Source organism: Dicentrarchus labrax, unplaced genomic scaffold, assembly GCF_905237075.1.
Source record: "Dicentrarchus labrax unplaced genomic scaffold, dlabrax2021, whole genome shotgun sequence".
Taxonomy (NCBI): domain Eukaryota; kingdom Metazoa; phylum Chordata; class Actinopteri; family Moronidae; genus Dicentrarchus; species Dicentrarchus labrax.
The window spans coordinates 9,959,084-9,974,568 of record NW_026136703.1 but is presented as its reverse complement, the minus strand read 5'-3'; the positions used below and the strand labels follow the sequence as shown (position 1 = coordinate 9,974,568).

The following is a 15,485-nucleotide window of genomic DNA, read 5'->3' as shown; positions in this document are numbered from 1 at the left end:
ATGTTTGTTAGCCACCAAGCTTCACTAAAGTAAAAACATACAAGTATGTTCACACATAGCATTCCACTCTAACAACATTAACATCCGTATGCTCCTTGTAGGCTTACAAGCTTCACTATTCTCTCTTCAGACAAGGCCAAACACCAAATGCTAGCCAGTGGCTAACGCATACGCACATACCTCTCTCCTGAGCCATAGGTGAGCGGGGGATTGGCGGGTGGGCTCCATCTGACCCATTCCCAGAGTTCTGTGGGGCCATAGTGGAACCTGCAAAACAACATGAAGTCAGGACATGAAGATTCAGACACTGGCTTTCAGAGGTTCAGCATGGTCATTAACAAAAGCTGCCACATTAAAAGAAAATGTTTTGCATAAATTGAATTCCCTTCTTTGCATGAAAGCGAGGTCAATGGAAAATTGATTTATATCTTGTTCCCATCTGATTTGCTTTAAAATTGAAGTAAACTTCAGGAACTGTTTTAACAATAAAGCACTGAAGGACCACTTTTGTCTTTCTCTGAATTTCTTTCAGTGGCACAGAAGTCACCTCGTTCAAAAAGTTTTCTCCCATTTGACTGCAGAAAGAAAAACAATGAGTAATCAGTATTACAGTGAACCGGAGGTTTTATTTCGATTGAGGCTGCCCTGGATTTGTTTCTCTAGCTTCAAGCGATGAGGTTAGAGGGTTTGATGCCAGATTCAGCCTTTACCGGCACACCAAGAGCTGAGCACAATCACTATATATGAAGTTGTTTGTGATTCACTATTAGCTAAATGACAAATGCACTTCCAGAGGACATATCAAGTCATTGGACCCTGTGCCTCTTCCTTGTGTAAGCATTAAAACCAGAGCGATCCCCTATAGAAAACCAGAGCCATTTGAGGTTCATTGATTAGGTGGTTGTGCAGGTCTTTGGGCTGTGCCTGTTCCATTGAAATCCAATAGTGAGTTGAGAGTCTGATTAGGACAATGGCAGACGGAGACTATGGTGGATTGATTTAGCCTAGAGGAAGGAGAGGGATGGCAAATTAACCTTTTATCTTTGGATTCAGACCTGAGACAATGAGGAGAGGGAAGGACAAGTGAAAGAGCGGGTTGTTTTTTCAAACCGCGCTGGTTGTACTTTGCTGTGGATGAGGTGACGCCATACAACTGTATATGTTCACTTTAAATGTAAAGTAAATTATTAATAAAATAGGAATATGTGGCCAAAATAACTCAGGATGATACATTATGGAGTACAGGAGGACTGTATTTACACAATTTTGCTGCAACAGTGTTCTTCAAACTCACAGTGAATATATATCTCTCATTATAAAGGAAACACTTCACATTATTCAATCACACAGTAGAAAGTGTGTCGTTTTGAGGAATGTGTGTGCATTTGTGCGTATGTCTGTATGTGCTATGTGTCTGTCCACGGTAGCAGTAACACATGACTGGAGGTGGCACACTCTCCACATAAACAAACCCAATTAAGTCAACATAATTGCTTTGCATAAAACTGCATAAACAACATGTCCATACACCCGGCTGCCTACACACACACATGCAAGCACGCACACACGCAGACGTAAAAGTAATTGGACAAACAAGTGTAAATAAACACACTAACACACAAAGAAACACGCGTAAGAGCACACAGGCACATATGTGCTGAAGTATTCACACACACACACACACACACACACACACACACACACACACACATACATAGAGAACCCCTGCCTCACACATGAATAGATCCAGTGGCGCTGCTTCAAAGAGGGAATATTCGATAAGTTACTCTGTCACCATGTGGTGGGAGGGAAGGGAAAACGTCAGTGTGCGAACGTTAGAAAAAGTCTGGGATAACAATAGAAACGCTAGCTACGTGCTTCAATGTGCATGTGTACCAGCGGTGAAAGAAATACTTTATTACTTATGTAGAAGTAGAAAAATTTAAAATACTCGATTACAAGCAAAAATAACTACACAAGCAGTAGCAAGAAACAAAAAGTAAACACAGTAAAAGTACTCATTATGCACAGTAGTCCATTTCAGAATGATTATTATGATATACAGTATATGTATTATATTTTGAATATTACTATTGATGCCCTAATTATATATATATATATATATATATATATATATATATATATATATAATAAGGAGTTTAATCTATGTTAATCCTGTAGCTGTCAAGTCTGATTCCAAGTTGCAGCCCTTTGCTGCATGTCATCCTCTCTCTCTCTCCCTCTTTCTCCCTCCCCTTTCCTGTCATTCTTAAGGTGTTCTATCAAATACAGGCAATTAAAAAGCCCAAAGATAATCTTAAATAAAACAAAAAAACAATACATATATTATATATATTTCCCTCTAAAAGGTAGTGCAGTAGAAGTATTAAGTAGTTAGGAATCATAAAAGTACCTCAAATTATATGTCATTTAGTAAATGTACTTTCCACCACTGGTATGTGTGTGTATGCAGCTATGTGTAGGAAAACACTTCCTCCAATCTGCATGTGTGCTGTCGTGCGTATGCTTTCTGCATCAGTGTGTACATGAACACTGTTTATGTGTTTACGTGTCTGACTGGAGGAGCCTAAAGCCTCTAGTAGAGGGTCAGGGCCACTTGTTGCCAGAGGGACAGATGTAGCTGCAGCACGGAATTAGATGGGTGGATGGGTAGTTAGGATGAAGTCGCTAGCAGGAGTTTACTGAACCCTTTAACTATGGTGGTGGACCCTACGATAAAGGCTAGCCCTTGTGTGTGTGTGTGTGTGTGTGTGTGTGTGTGTGTGTGTGTGTGTGTGTGTGCAGGGATGCATGCCAGGCACCAGCTATGCTGTCAGACTCTGTTTGTTTGGATGGCAGAGTGGTGGTGGCAGGAGCTTGTACTGTGTGTGTGTGTGTGTGTGTGTGTGTGTGTGTGTGTGTGTGTGTGTGTGTGTGTGGCACTATGAGGGTACAAATAGGAACAGTGCCCTCCATGCTCCACTACTCTCTCTACATAGCCATGTAAATTGTCACCAGAGATCAGATGACATTAATGCAAAGACATACGAGTGTGCGTTTGTGCATGTGTGTGTGTATGAGAGAGCGAGAGCGAGTGAGAGAGAGAGAGAGGATGACAAGACACACAGAGATCCTGGTTGAGAAAGAGGAAATTGAAAAACAGATGAGAAAGGAGTGGTACTATAGTTGAGTCTGACAAGGCCTCACCCCTCCTTCCCTCTTTCTCTGCAATGAACGAGTGAAACTCGGAGCACTTCATAATTATTTCACTACCAATTACTGTCCAAACAAAGCCTCTTCTCACATTTTCTCACTTCCTCCCTTGCTTTCCTCTCTCCTCTCTTCTTCTCTCCACACTATCATTTTTAACAAGGTGCCATTAAATAATTACGTCCAAATAAAACAAACAGGCTCCACAGTGAGTCCTGGCACGTTTAATCCCTACCATTAATAATTCATACGCTAAATCTTTGACGTGCAGTTCTTCTCCACGTGCTGCTGCGAGAGAGAAAGAGAGAGAGCTAAATGTCAGCAGGAGCTGACTGTATATCTTCCCCGGTCCACAGAAAAAAGGCCATCTTCTCTAGCGATGAATGAAAATGTAAAACAAATAAACAGTAAGGAAAAGCTGCCACCAATCAGGGCATCTTCTTCTGACAGTGAGTGTGTTTGATTTAATATTTGAGATGATCTATTAGTAAGCTGGCTGTAACTATGTACGATACGTAACTTTATATGTACATAAAGGCCAGTATATATGCATTTTTGGATACTTGTGTTCATTGTTGTTGTTTTTGAATATCTTATGTAAGTTTCAGTGCTTAAATATGTGTACATGCTGGCTTAGATCTGTGTGTATTACTTCTAGTGCTAGTGTTCCCATAGGTGTTCTATAACACAATTAGCACATGTGGCAATCAGTGGCATTGTGATATCTTGCTTTCCCTCAGCCGTCATCTTTATCCACGGCCTTCAATTTACACCTCCACAAGTCCCCAGCTGAGCACTCACACATCTAAACGTACACAAATATACACAAATGGGAACAGTGCTTTGAAAAATAATGAAATATCCGTTATAACTAGATATAAAGAATGGATTCGGTAGCCGAATAATGTGTGATTTTAGATGCAGGTATTCAAACACAAGTCATTCATGAGAGCGCACCTGTGCAAGTGTTTATCCTTAAGACTGACCTACCAGAGACCAATAAGCTTTATAGATGAACAGATCTGATTTTTTGATGGAGTTTTAGAAAGATGGGACTTGCTGCATGAAGACCAAGAGCAAACAGGAAGATATGTAGAATGAGGATGCTCTTTCGGAATGCCACAGAAGAGTCAAATAACTGTAATTTCCTCTTTGTAAAAAAGGCACTTAGCGAGCACATCCATTTTCTGCTCTTCCCCCATGATACAAGGCAGCAGGGCCAAAAGTAATGGGAGTTCATTGCATTTTTTGGAGATAATATTCCTCGCTAAAAACCCAATACACATTTTAAATTTCTCCTCTGCAAGGACTGCCGAGGCAACCCTGAGTCTCCTTTGAAGAGAGGGAGTGTGGTCTTTGAAGCTTTTTTCATCAGGGTTTCAAACGCAAATGCTGGGGAAGTTCAAAGCCGAGGGAGAGTACTTGTGGCCATATTTCTGTTTTGTTTCAGGGCCCTGGTAATATTAAACTTAGAAGCTATGTGTGTCTACGATGTGTGTGTGTGTGTGTGTGTGTGTGTGTGTGTGTGTGTGTGTGTGTGTGTGTGTGTGTGTGAATGCCAATGAAGAAAAGTCAACCTGAGAGTCAATGAAAAGACTTTTATTAATTGCAGATGAAAGGAAGGTGTGCATTAGCAGACATGAGTGTACATGCTTGTTAGGGTGTGCAGATATATGTACACACCAAGACACAGTGATGCCTTTGCTTGCCTACATGTACACTCACATTCTCTCTCTCTCTCTCTCTCTCTCTCTCTCTCTCTCTTTCTCTCACACACACACACAAACTAACTGTTTCTCACAAATACCGACCCCCTGGAGCAGTGGGGGCCATTTTTGCTAAAGTGAGGTAACGGCGGTGAGCACTAATAGACTGGTGTAGAATACAGAGAAAGGGCTGCTTCAGCACCATCTCTTAATACAACCCTTAGGCTGTAAATGCACACACACACCTGCACCACCCAACAAACACACACACACACACACACACACACACACACACACACACACACACACACACACACACACCAAGGTAATATCCCCTTCTTGCCGTGTCTTTAGGGGAAAGAGGCAGATAAACAGCGGGCTCCAATAATGGTGGTTTAGATCTCAATGGGTGCGAGTCAATGCCTCTCCAAGCCGGGGGCTAATGCCAGTTAACTCTCCCTGTAGGGGACGAGCGCAGGCCTGCAGTGGCTCGCAAAACAAGCGCTCTCCCAAGATCCTCATTACTTCCAATGCTGAGTAGCAACTGTAAGTAAAGCAAAACTGCAGCTTAAGCTAAAAAACAGCAAGCGGGATGTGGGGGAGAGAGAGCGATGGAGTGAGAGAAAGCAAGAAAATAGGTGTTGGGGAGGGAAATAATTGCGCACTGTTAGGGTTCGGTTAGGGTTTTCCAGTCGGACAGAGTTAGAATGGGATTTCTCTAAACGGCTAACGCAGCAAGCCAGCTGCCATTTTTATTTATTTTTTTCCCCTGTTTTGGCCGACGGTGTGCTTTGTGAATATAATGTCTGCGGGGAGGGCATTTTGCAGTTTCGCTTTGAACGCGGGCAGCCATCAGGAGGAGAAGAGACAGAGGCATGTGGGAGTAGGGGATATATGGGGGGTAGGGGAGGTTGATGTGTGTGGATGGGGATGAAGATGGGGGGAAAAAAGGACAGAAGTGGAGAAAGAGAGCTGGAGGAGAGATGTGGAGAAATGAGAGGGAGGAACAGAGGCAGAAATGTGGATGGAAAATTCAGCCTTGTTCCTCGGTGGGAGGCCTGCGCCGCAGCAACGCTCTGAGCGAAGAAAGCAGCAGAGACAAACAGAGATGGGGAGGAAAGGGTGGGGACGAGGGAACGTGAGACACAAGAGGGAACATAAGAGAAAGCGAGCACGATAAAAATAATGAGAAAGAGAGAGGGACAGGGACAGCCAGAGGCAGTGTTCCCACCACGCAGCCTCTTAGGGAGTGGTGTGACTAGAAAACTCGCCCGGCTCCACACACTGCAAAATACAGTCGAATAAAAACTCAACCCCACCACCCTTTTCCACTGCTTTTTTTGTAATAACTTACACCACTAACAGAGGAGAACATTTTGGTTGAATGTCCCTGCGGCGTCTTTTCTGGTCTGATATTTTGCAGCTTGCAAATTTGTTTTTCTCTTTTGTCTGGGAAGTCGTTTACTGACATTGTTTTTAAAAATGGCCACTTTTATGCATGCAATCCTGATCTAAGGTCATCACTCTGGTTCCTTCCAGGCATCTGTGTTTGACCTTTGACCTCAGTGTGGAAAAAGCACCATTGCAATTTTTTTTTAATATATCTCATTATCATAATTAGAGATAGAAACATATTTTCTGAAATGTTAAACTGAAAGCAAATAACAGGCTACGCTGGGGGACGATGTAAAGGACAAGAGTGGATGTAAAGCCAGTTGGAGGAGATTCATTGGGACTGACCCTTAAGCTAACTATCTGGACAGGCCTGGCCTTCTCACCCTCTCTATCTCCCACCCTCTATCTATCCCTCCTTCCCCTCTCCCTCCTCCACTCGCCCTGACCTCTCTGTCCTTTCTCGGCCCTGGAAGCACTAGAAGCGAAGCACAGATACACAGCTTAAACTCTCCTGAGCGCTCGCCCGCAAGCTCCAATCACCTCTTTAAAAGAAAATAAAAACTTGGAGGGGTGAGGAGAGATGGAAGAGGGAGGGGAGGAGAGAGGCGGAGGGGGTGGGAGAGGTGAAGGAGGGAAGGGTAGGCAGGCACTGTTAACTGGACCTCGGAGGAGAAGAGAGAGAGAAAAATGTAAGCGGGAGAGATGAGTATTTGTGATTTTCTGCAGCAGACAGTGTGAGCTGGGCCATGAAGGAGTGTGGATGTGCTCTGTGTCAATTAGTAGCTGCACAATGTGGAAAAGTATTGCGGTTTGACCCTCAAAGCAAGGCAGACACGCAGACAGAAATGTGTAAACACAGGCCCACACAGAGAGATGAAAATACCACCAAACACAGACCAGATCTGAAAACGGGCATAAATACAGACAGTGCAAATCTAGTTTACTTTGTCTCGTTAAGGCCTTCCAGTCTAAAACAAACACACACATTGGCATGGTGAAGGGGACGTGAGGTTACTACTTATTTCTTTAAGTGGTTAAAATGATCAGTTATCACTTAACAAAACAGAGCTTAATTGGGGAAAATTTGTTGTGATATAAGTATCTCCTTAGTGATAACAACAAAAACAGTCGTTGCTAGATACAAACTGAGACAAATGGAAAGAAATCCACCCAAAGTTTCTCTGTGCAATAATCTATACATATATTTGTATAGATATATAAATATCCTGGAATATTTGTATATATATATATCTACTGTATATACTGTATACTATATGTACAGACGGGTGACGAATAAAAAGAAGAACCTGAATAAATGAAAGAGAAACAAATACAAATGCTTCTATATGGCACGCAGGGTCAATGCATGGCTACGGCCTTAATAGTTACAAGATTTTAGCACAATTGAACATCTACAGGTGATTACGAACAAAAAGCCTGCTTCCTTGAGTACTGCTTTTAGAACAGAAAAAAGGCAAAAGAGCAGTATATTTTCTTGCAGTATATTTTGTTGACACTGAAATTTCTTGTGGGATTTTACCTCGCAGAGCAGAAGACATCTCTCCGCCTTATCAACTCCATCCTATCAGCAACAGTGATCCGAACTGATGACAACTGAGTTTCTGTGCTATGTTCGTGTGATGTTTGATTTAGTATGTATCAGGTTCAGTCTGGTAATGGATATGTCTTCTACTCATTTTTTGGGGACAGCCACACTAAGGCTGACAGGAAGTGACGCCATACTGACAGGTTGTCAACCTGGCGACAACTTGACACCCAGCTCATGTACACACTCCAAACCACACAGCAAACAGTATGTTATCTACATTTAGAAATATCCAGGAAATGCAGAGTTTTAGAAAGCCAAATACACACAACGTGATATTTGATGGAGTTTGTGGCTGCTGGGACAACACTAACTTAGGGACTGAAGAACTTTTTCAGGACCTTGTGTTCTACACTTGTCCAACAGCTTGCAGTCAGTGATAGAAGCTCCAAAGCCAGCGGGTCCATTCAGCCCCACATCCATCCGAATGAGAGACGAATGTCTGCCTGTCTCGTCCCCGATGTCTCATGGAAGGAGAAAAATATTCTGAGGACGCTCTGAATTGCTTCAGAGACACTGGGAGGAAGGGGGTTTGTGTGCATGAGCCTGTTTGTGTGTGTGTGTGTGTGTGTGTGCATACGAGGTGGAGGAAGAGGAGGGGGAGGTTGGCGGTTGAGCAATGTGATTTCTGCTCGACTGTCACAAATCTAGCGCAACAGGAAAATCAATTTGGCCCTGTGTGTGCCTTTTTGGCTCCGGGAGAGAATCCAAATAGCAAGGCGAGGCCCGGATAATGTTACAGTGTATTGGATTTGCTTCATGGAGAGACGGAGAGAGAGAGAGAGAGAGCAGGGTGTGAGAGAGAGAGAGAGAGTGAGAGAGAAAGAAAGAGAGAGAGAGAGAGAGAGGAAGGAGAAAAAAGAGGAGAAGTGAGGAGACGAAGGAATCACAGGCGTGTCGTGGAGCTCCGACAAGATAGATTTGTGCAAGTGTATGGGTGTATGATGGGCTGGCAATCTGTCAGTCCCCCACCCCTCTCTCACTCTCACTCTCCCTCTCTCGTACACACACACACACACACACACACATACACATACACATACACACACACACACACACACACACACACACACACACACATACACACACCAGTGCACACAACACTGTCACTCATCAAAACAAGCAAGCATATATAGGTTATTTATATGTGCGACCATATATGTTTCACATTAAACCATGAAATAACTGTTCATAGGTGTGTGTGCTCATGTGCTGTTATGTATGCTTTACCTGACTTCTGTGTTATTTTTTTTTGTGTGTATGTGTGTGCGTGTGTGTGTGTGTGTGTGTGTGTGTGTGTGTGTGTGTGTGTTTGACAGCCAGGTGAAAGGATGACATGATGAAATTGCTCTCCCCTGACCGCTGTCAAGGGTAACGTGTGTCCCGTGAGTGCTCAGCTGTGTGACATGTCACATCACTCCACCGAGTGAGGCTGACCGATGACAGACTAACACACACACACACACACACACACACACACACACACACACACAGCTTGGGATGACATTCCTTTCCTTACAATCATTTTGTAATACCCTTTAGCTCTAAACCACTATTTGCATACTTAAACGTGGTACACCTTTGTATAAACACAGACACATATACACTAGAACACACACTTTGGCACCACAAATACAGGATTTGGTTTGTATTGGAAGGAAATTTTCTTTGTGTTTTCTTTGGATTTGTGTGGATAAAACTCACAGTGTGACATCATATGGTGACATATACAGCACAGCTATAATGGAGTTTAATAGGATAACAAATACCTAAAAAAAACACCTAAAACATCAATGTAAACAACGGATTTTGATGTCAGTTGAGGAGCAGAATCAATTATATAGCCTGCAATTCCATTTTCTCCACTGACAGTAGCCTTAATGAACCAGAATGCGAAGCAGCCACAAGATGTGCTGTGTTTTGACTTTTTCTTGATTGGTGCTCAAACTACTGCAGATAAAAACAGTAATTTTTTCACACTAATTAATTAGCTTATTAATGTTTGTCGTACTTATTTTATTTAGACGACACTGTTGTTCACACAACTGGTTTTAATAATGAATAATGTTTTTTTTTTATAGCAGTAGAAGTAACAGAAGTACTGAAGACACAAACTTCAGGAAAAAAACAGACACACACACACATACACACAAAGTTAAATACACAGTGTCGCTTGCTACCTCCTCTCCTCACTGACTTGTACCAAACTAAAACGACAACATTAACCAAAGTGTCCTAACTTGTGATGAAGTGTTAGAAAGCGGAGAGCGTTAGTAATCAGATGTGTGCTAACCACATTAGTTCTCCTGTGTCTCTCTTAGGCTGGCTGCTCCTTGATCTAATTCAAACTGATTCTAGTGCAGCCTCTAAAACATGCCAGATGTTACTCACTGCTCCACGCTTTATCACCATTTATTTGGCACGGGGAATATTTTAAAATATTTTCTTATTAATCACGTCCCAGCGATCGGTTTCGCTTCTCGTCTTTGCTGCCTCATTCCGGATTCTCGTCATGATTCTTGGCACGGGCGCCAAGAAAACCACTGTCCCAGTTTTTCATTAGCGTCAATCACTCTGGTAAGCGGCTGCTTGGATGAGGAGGAGGAGGAGGAGGAGGAGCTGGCGTCAGGATCCTACTCAAGACATTTTGCCCCGCCTCGTCAGAGTGACTGACACGTCTGAGACATGCCGATGCTCCCATCAGCCACGCAGTCGGTGCAGAGGGGTGGCGGGATGACGGGGAGGCCAGGCGGGAACAGGTTGCCCCCCCCCCCCACACACACACACACACTCACACGCCTGTCTGAGGCAAATCAAATCCACACTTGTTTATAATGCTCAGTGTTTATCTAAATGGTTATTTGCGCTCTGCTCTGGCCTCAGGAGACAGACAGACACACCGTGCATTGTCTGATAATCCTGTTTGTGTCTTGTTTGGCCTGCCATATTTTAGATAAGGCTACAAATCAGATGGGAGGTCCTCCACTACCAGTCAGTCTCAATTCATTAACACTGAGAGTGGAGAGGAAATATTGTCTGGACATAAATGTTGGAAATACTTGTGCAATCCACAGGTAGTGGGGAGATGAACTTTATTAAAATTCCATTGCAATGTAGGGACGTGTTTCTACAACATTGTGATCAAAGACTTAACAAATCCCTCCTATGCAAGGACAAAAACTGTGTGAAGAAAATGAATGAGACATATTCCATGAAGTGCTCCGCACTAAGCTGTAATATCTTCTGCGGTCTGAATTAGGATTTCAAATGGACCAGTGATATCAAAGTCTAGACATGCTGGATTGATATTATTTGGTCTTCTGCTGCAGTGTGCACCTAGCTTCATCCTCTGTCCAAACTGGCAGAATGAAAATTGATCTGGATGGATTATACAGTGAGTTGGAGATGAGAAGAAAATAGGTGCTATTAAACCAGGATGTTGCCACCTTAATGGTACAGTTCATCTGGACTGCTCTAAAAAGAGGTCAAACCCTGCTCACCTAAAACTCAAGCAAAAGTCTCAGTGGTTAGATTTACATGGACAAAATTATTATGGGCAATAATATTCAATTAAGACAATGATTAAGGCAAATAAACACAGGTCCCCTGCTGTAACCCTGTTTTTGTCTGGTCCAATCTATTTGTCTGGTTATTGACAGGTGTAATGCCAAAGCTTTATCCCTGAAATATACTCTTGCAAAGCAAAAACACACTACATTTAAATGCTGTTATTTGTGGAAACATGTATACCTATTCTGCATAAGGGTCAGTATTCTACATGACCTTTTTAAAATCCTCTTTAAATGCACATATTTAAAAACAAATGAAATCAGGCTTAGGTCTTTAAATAGCTAAATAAACGGAAAGGTCAGCCAGAAATGTGGGTGTGATAACTGTGGTATGCTTAGAGCAGCAACAAGTCTACTACTGGTACGGCCTGAAAGATGCTGTAAGTGTCACTTTCAAAGAGCACATCAAAACTGAGTCACACAGGACTGGAAACTGAAACATCTCGCCACTCCCAAATCAGTGATGTCACAGCAGCTATTTTTCATTATCTGTCAAGGGCAACACACCTCATTTGACATCACGGACTGGGGTATGTTTGTGATTGTTTTCTCATTTGCTTTCAAACAGCAGTCTCTTGTTTGGTGGCACAAAGCAATTTCTCTTTAAGCTGTAAAGCAATTTTGCAAATTTCCCAGGGAATCTAACGCGGTGGTACATGATGTAAAATGCAGTGTAGTGTCTGGTTCCATCAGCAAATCTTGTCAGCGATAGTCTTGTTTGTTTGTGGTGATTAAACTAATAAAGTTATCAAGCTACAAGTTGCACCTTCCATCAAGATAAAGTGAGATTATCGAGATGCATGTGCACATACTTTCAGAGGACCTAATAGCAACCTTACCCTGTGCCGTGGTGTTGGCAGGGGGTCCGCTGGCGGGAGAGATGGGTCCAGAGCCTGATCGTGACTGCTGGGACTGAGTGGAGCCTGCGGGCGAACCCACAGGGGAGGGAGAGGGCCCGCTCCTCTGGCTGGGGAGGTGGGGAGAGGCGTGAGGGGAGAAGGGGGACTGTCCCTGGTTAGTTGCCCCCCCTTGCTCCCCTTGGCTACTGCTGCTGCTGCTGGAGGAGCCGCCGGCGCTGACGGCTGAGCCCAGACCGGCCTCCGTCCCAGTGGGGAGGTCATCAATCGAGCCGGACAGATCCTGAAACGGGAGAAAAGGACATACAGTGAGTATTCATGAAGCTCACCCAAGCATTTGATGAGAGCAGGAGGCAAATTTAAACGTGAGCTTAAGCAACATTTTCTGGTAAATATCATATGTCACAATAAATCAGCACTATTGCAACTATTTCACTTGAAATATGATTGTTTGTCTGAGGGACCAGATTGTATCATCTATAAAATGCACTTGAAAAACAGAAAAAAGAAGGTTGAAAGTTCCCTCTGCACATGCACAGACAGTGTTTGACTTTTCTGTGACCTAGTGTAATCAGTGAGATAAAGTCTCTGCAGTTGTGGTGACAGTGGTTAACGTGGCACAAGAGCAAAAACATTACCCACAGAAGAAGCCACTGCTACACACTGGCTGCCGTGGTGAAAATGAATTGTAATGGGCTTTCATTCAGACCAAGGGTGAGTTCATATTACAGCTTTCATTCCCTGTGGTGAACAGAGGACTGTGTGAATGTGTGTGTGTGTGTGTGTGTGTGTGTGTGTGTGTGTGTGTGTGTGTGTGTATGTGTGTGTGTGTGTGTTTAGGAGGTCCTCCCCCTCCTGAATTGATTCGAGGGAATCCCCACCAATACTGCTGACAGAATACTAACTGTATAAAAGTGTGGAGCACAGGAGGAAGCAAGATGACAACGAAAGATAGAAAAGAGACAGTGGCAGAGGTAAAGAGAAGACCCGATGTGATGTGATGTGATGCAATGTGATGGCTGCCTCCTGACTACACATCACACACATTTGGACACCCACACACGCACGTTCACAGACCAGCGGCTGTGCCCCAGCTGTAGCTGAATATGGGGGAAGTCACCTGTAAGTGACCCTGGCTTCCTGGCTGGTGCCTGCTTAGGGAGGAAGGGGAAGAGTTGTGGGTGTATGCCAGCTGATCCTACCTGCTATAACAGGCCTGTTGACCCTCCCAGCTTGTCCCACCTGAGTCCTGTGCAACCATTACTGTCACCACGGAATGATATGTGTCTAACTGTGTGTCACCTAGAGCTTAATATGGGGTCTCAAAATGCTGTCACATTTTGTAGGTACACATGCAAAACAGATACACAGTAATTCTGCACCTAAATGAGACTCAACACGAGTACTCTTGATCATTTCTTCAGATGTCTGAGCAGAAGTGTGGATGCTAGTGTAATATGGTAATATGTTACTGGACAACTGCATGTGTGTCAGACTGTAAAAGCGACAGTGAAAGCAGTCTCACCAAATGCACAACAGATTCAGTTACTTCAGGAAAATAGTCAAATTAAAAGATAATGAATATTGGCAAAAAGTTAAACATACTAGAACACAAGAATCAACACTATAAATATATGCCAAACCCTGCATGTCTGGAATGCTGTGACTATAAAAATGGCATTTGTCTTGAATTTATGCGGCTCTGTCATACAGTCGATTCAGTGTCAACAGTGGCACTCTACTTTTTCTGATTACCCTAGCACCATGTTATTTCATATAAAAAGTGAGACAGGCGTCTTCGATCTCTCTCTATCCATGCATGGCTTAGCCTGTGGAACAGACAACCAAGACAGTGTGGCAGTCGGTCCGTGGCTGCTTGTTTTGGTTAATGCGATCTCGGCGGTGACACACAAAGCCTTTGTTTTCCATCATGCTGCTGTGAGTGCCCACCCGCTCTGCCAGCCTGCCAGTCTGTCGCCTGGCATTATCTACCCTCGCTCGACTGAGCACATGGGGCACTCGCTTTCTTCTCTCTCTTCCTCTCTCCCCCTCTTTCTCACCCGTGGTACCACTCCCTGTCTCAGCCAATCAAGTCACCCAGTATTCTGAGCTGAGTGATGTAATGCGCTGCCTCCACCAATAGGGCTGAATGTGTTATTTTAGAATGACTGGCTGCCCCGGGTGCTAACATTTGACATGGGGGGGTTACCATGAGAGCAGGTGTAACCATGGCAATGGCTTTTCCAAAACACCGACAGCTAGCCGGATGTACAGCTAGGTTGTTAACCCACAGGCTAATTGTGTGAATGGATGGGAATAATTGCATTTCACCTAATTGGGTGCTGTTGCCAGCTTTTCCAGTGGCAGTTTAGGGGTGGGAAAATGCGTACCAGTAATTCGTTTAGAGGCTGTTAGGCTCATTTGGATTATACACACACTTGAGCACAGCTGTGTGGCCCAAGACCAAAAAAGTAGTAGCAATACATAACATGAAATGGTGGGAAAGCTTAACACCCGTAGACTATAAAACTGTCAATTGTAAATACCAAATAAACCCATAATTGTAACTTATGGTTGCTAAAACACTACGGTAAAAAAAAGTCATTTCACAATGCATTTATCAACACATACACCCTTCCTCCACATGTACACTTAATCCTTGTCAAGGGCCACGGAGCACTGTGTTACCTGGCTAACTGTCTACTACATAGTCATGTGTAAAGAATCGAAGCCAGCCAGCCAGTTAACCAGCCAGGCAGGCATGCGGTCGGACGATCCAAACGCCCAACAATCTGGGGCCCCAATCCAAAGTGGCCCAAATCCAATTTGTTTGGCTCAGGGCTGCAAATTGCTCTGTGCATTGAGTCTCCAAATAGCTGTCAACCACTCCCGCTTGGCGTCCTGTATCGCTTAATTCGCTCCTAGAGCATGTAATTGTCATAATAAGAAAAATATTGAGGTGATAATAACCAGTTACTTTGAGATGCCCCCCTCCTGCCTCAAGACACACACACACATAGAGTTGCATATACGCACATAATGGGCCGAGACTGCCATCTACACATTTCACACAACATTGGAGAGGCAGTCGCTCGTGACCCTTCACCTCGCTGGTGTTGGTGCCTGCCTGCACTCTCTCGTC

General features: G+C 43.7%; 1 protein-coding gene across 6 annotated transcripts in view; it reads right to left on the bottom strand.

Annotated features, from left to right (window-relative positions):
* The window catches only part of LOC127358496 (AT-rich interactive domain-containing protein 1B), a 174,110-nt gene that overhangs the window by 42,507 nt on the left and 116,118 nt on the right, over positions 1–15,485 (bottom strand). For all 6 annotated transcript variants that reach the window (XM_051391654.1, XM_051391639.1, XM_051391649.1 and 3 more), the window contains exons 5-6: positions 12,326–12,626; positions 181–267 (exon numbers count right to left, since the gene is read on the bottom strand). In XM_051391654.1, coding sequence (XP_051247614.1) covers positions 181–267; positions 12,326–12,626 — 388 coding nt within the window. The remainder of the gene's footprint in view (positions 1–180; positions 268–12,325; positions 12,627–15,485) is intronic.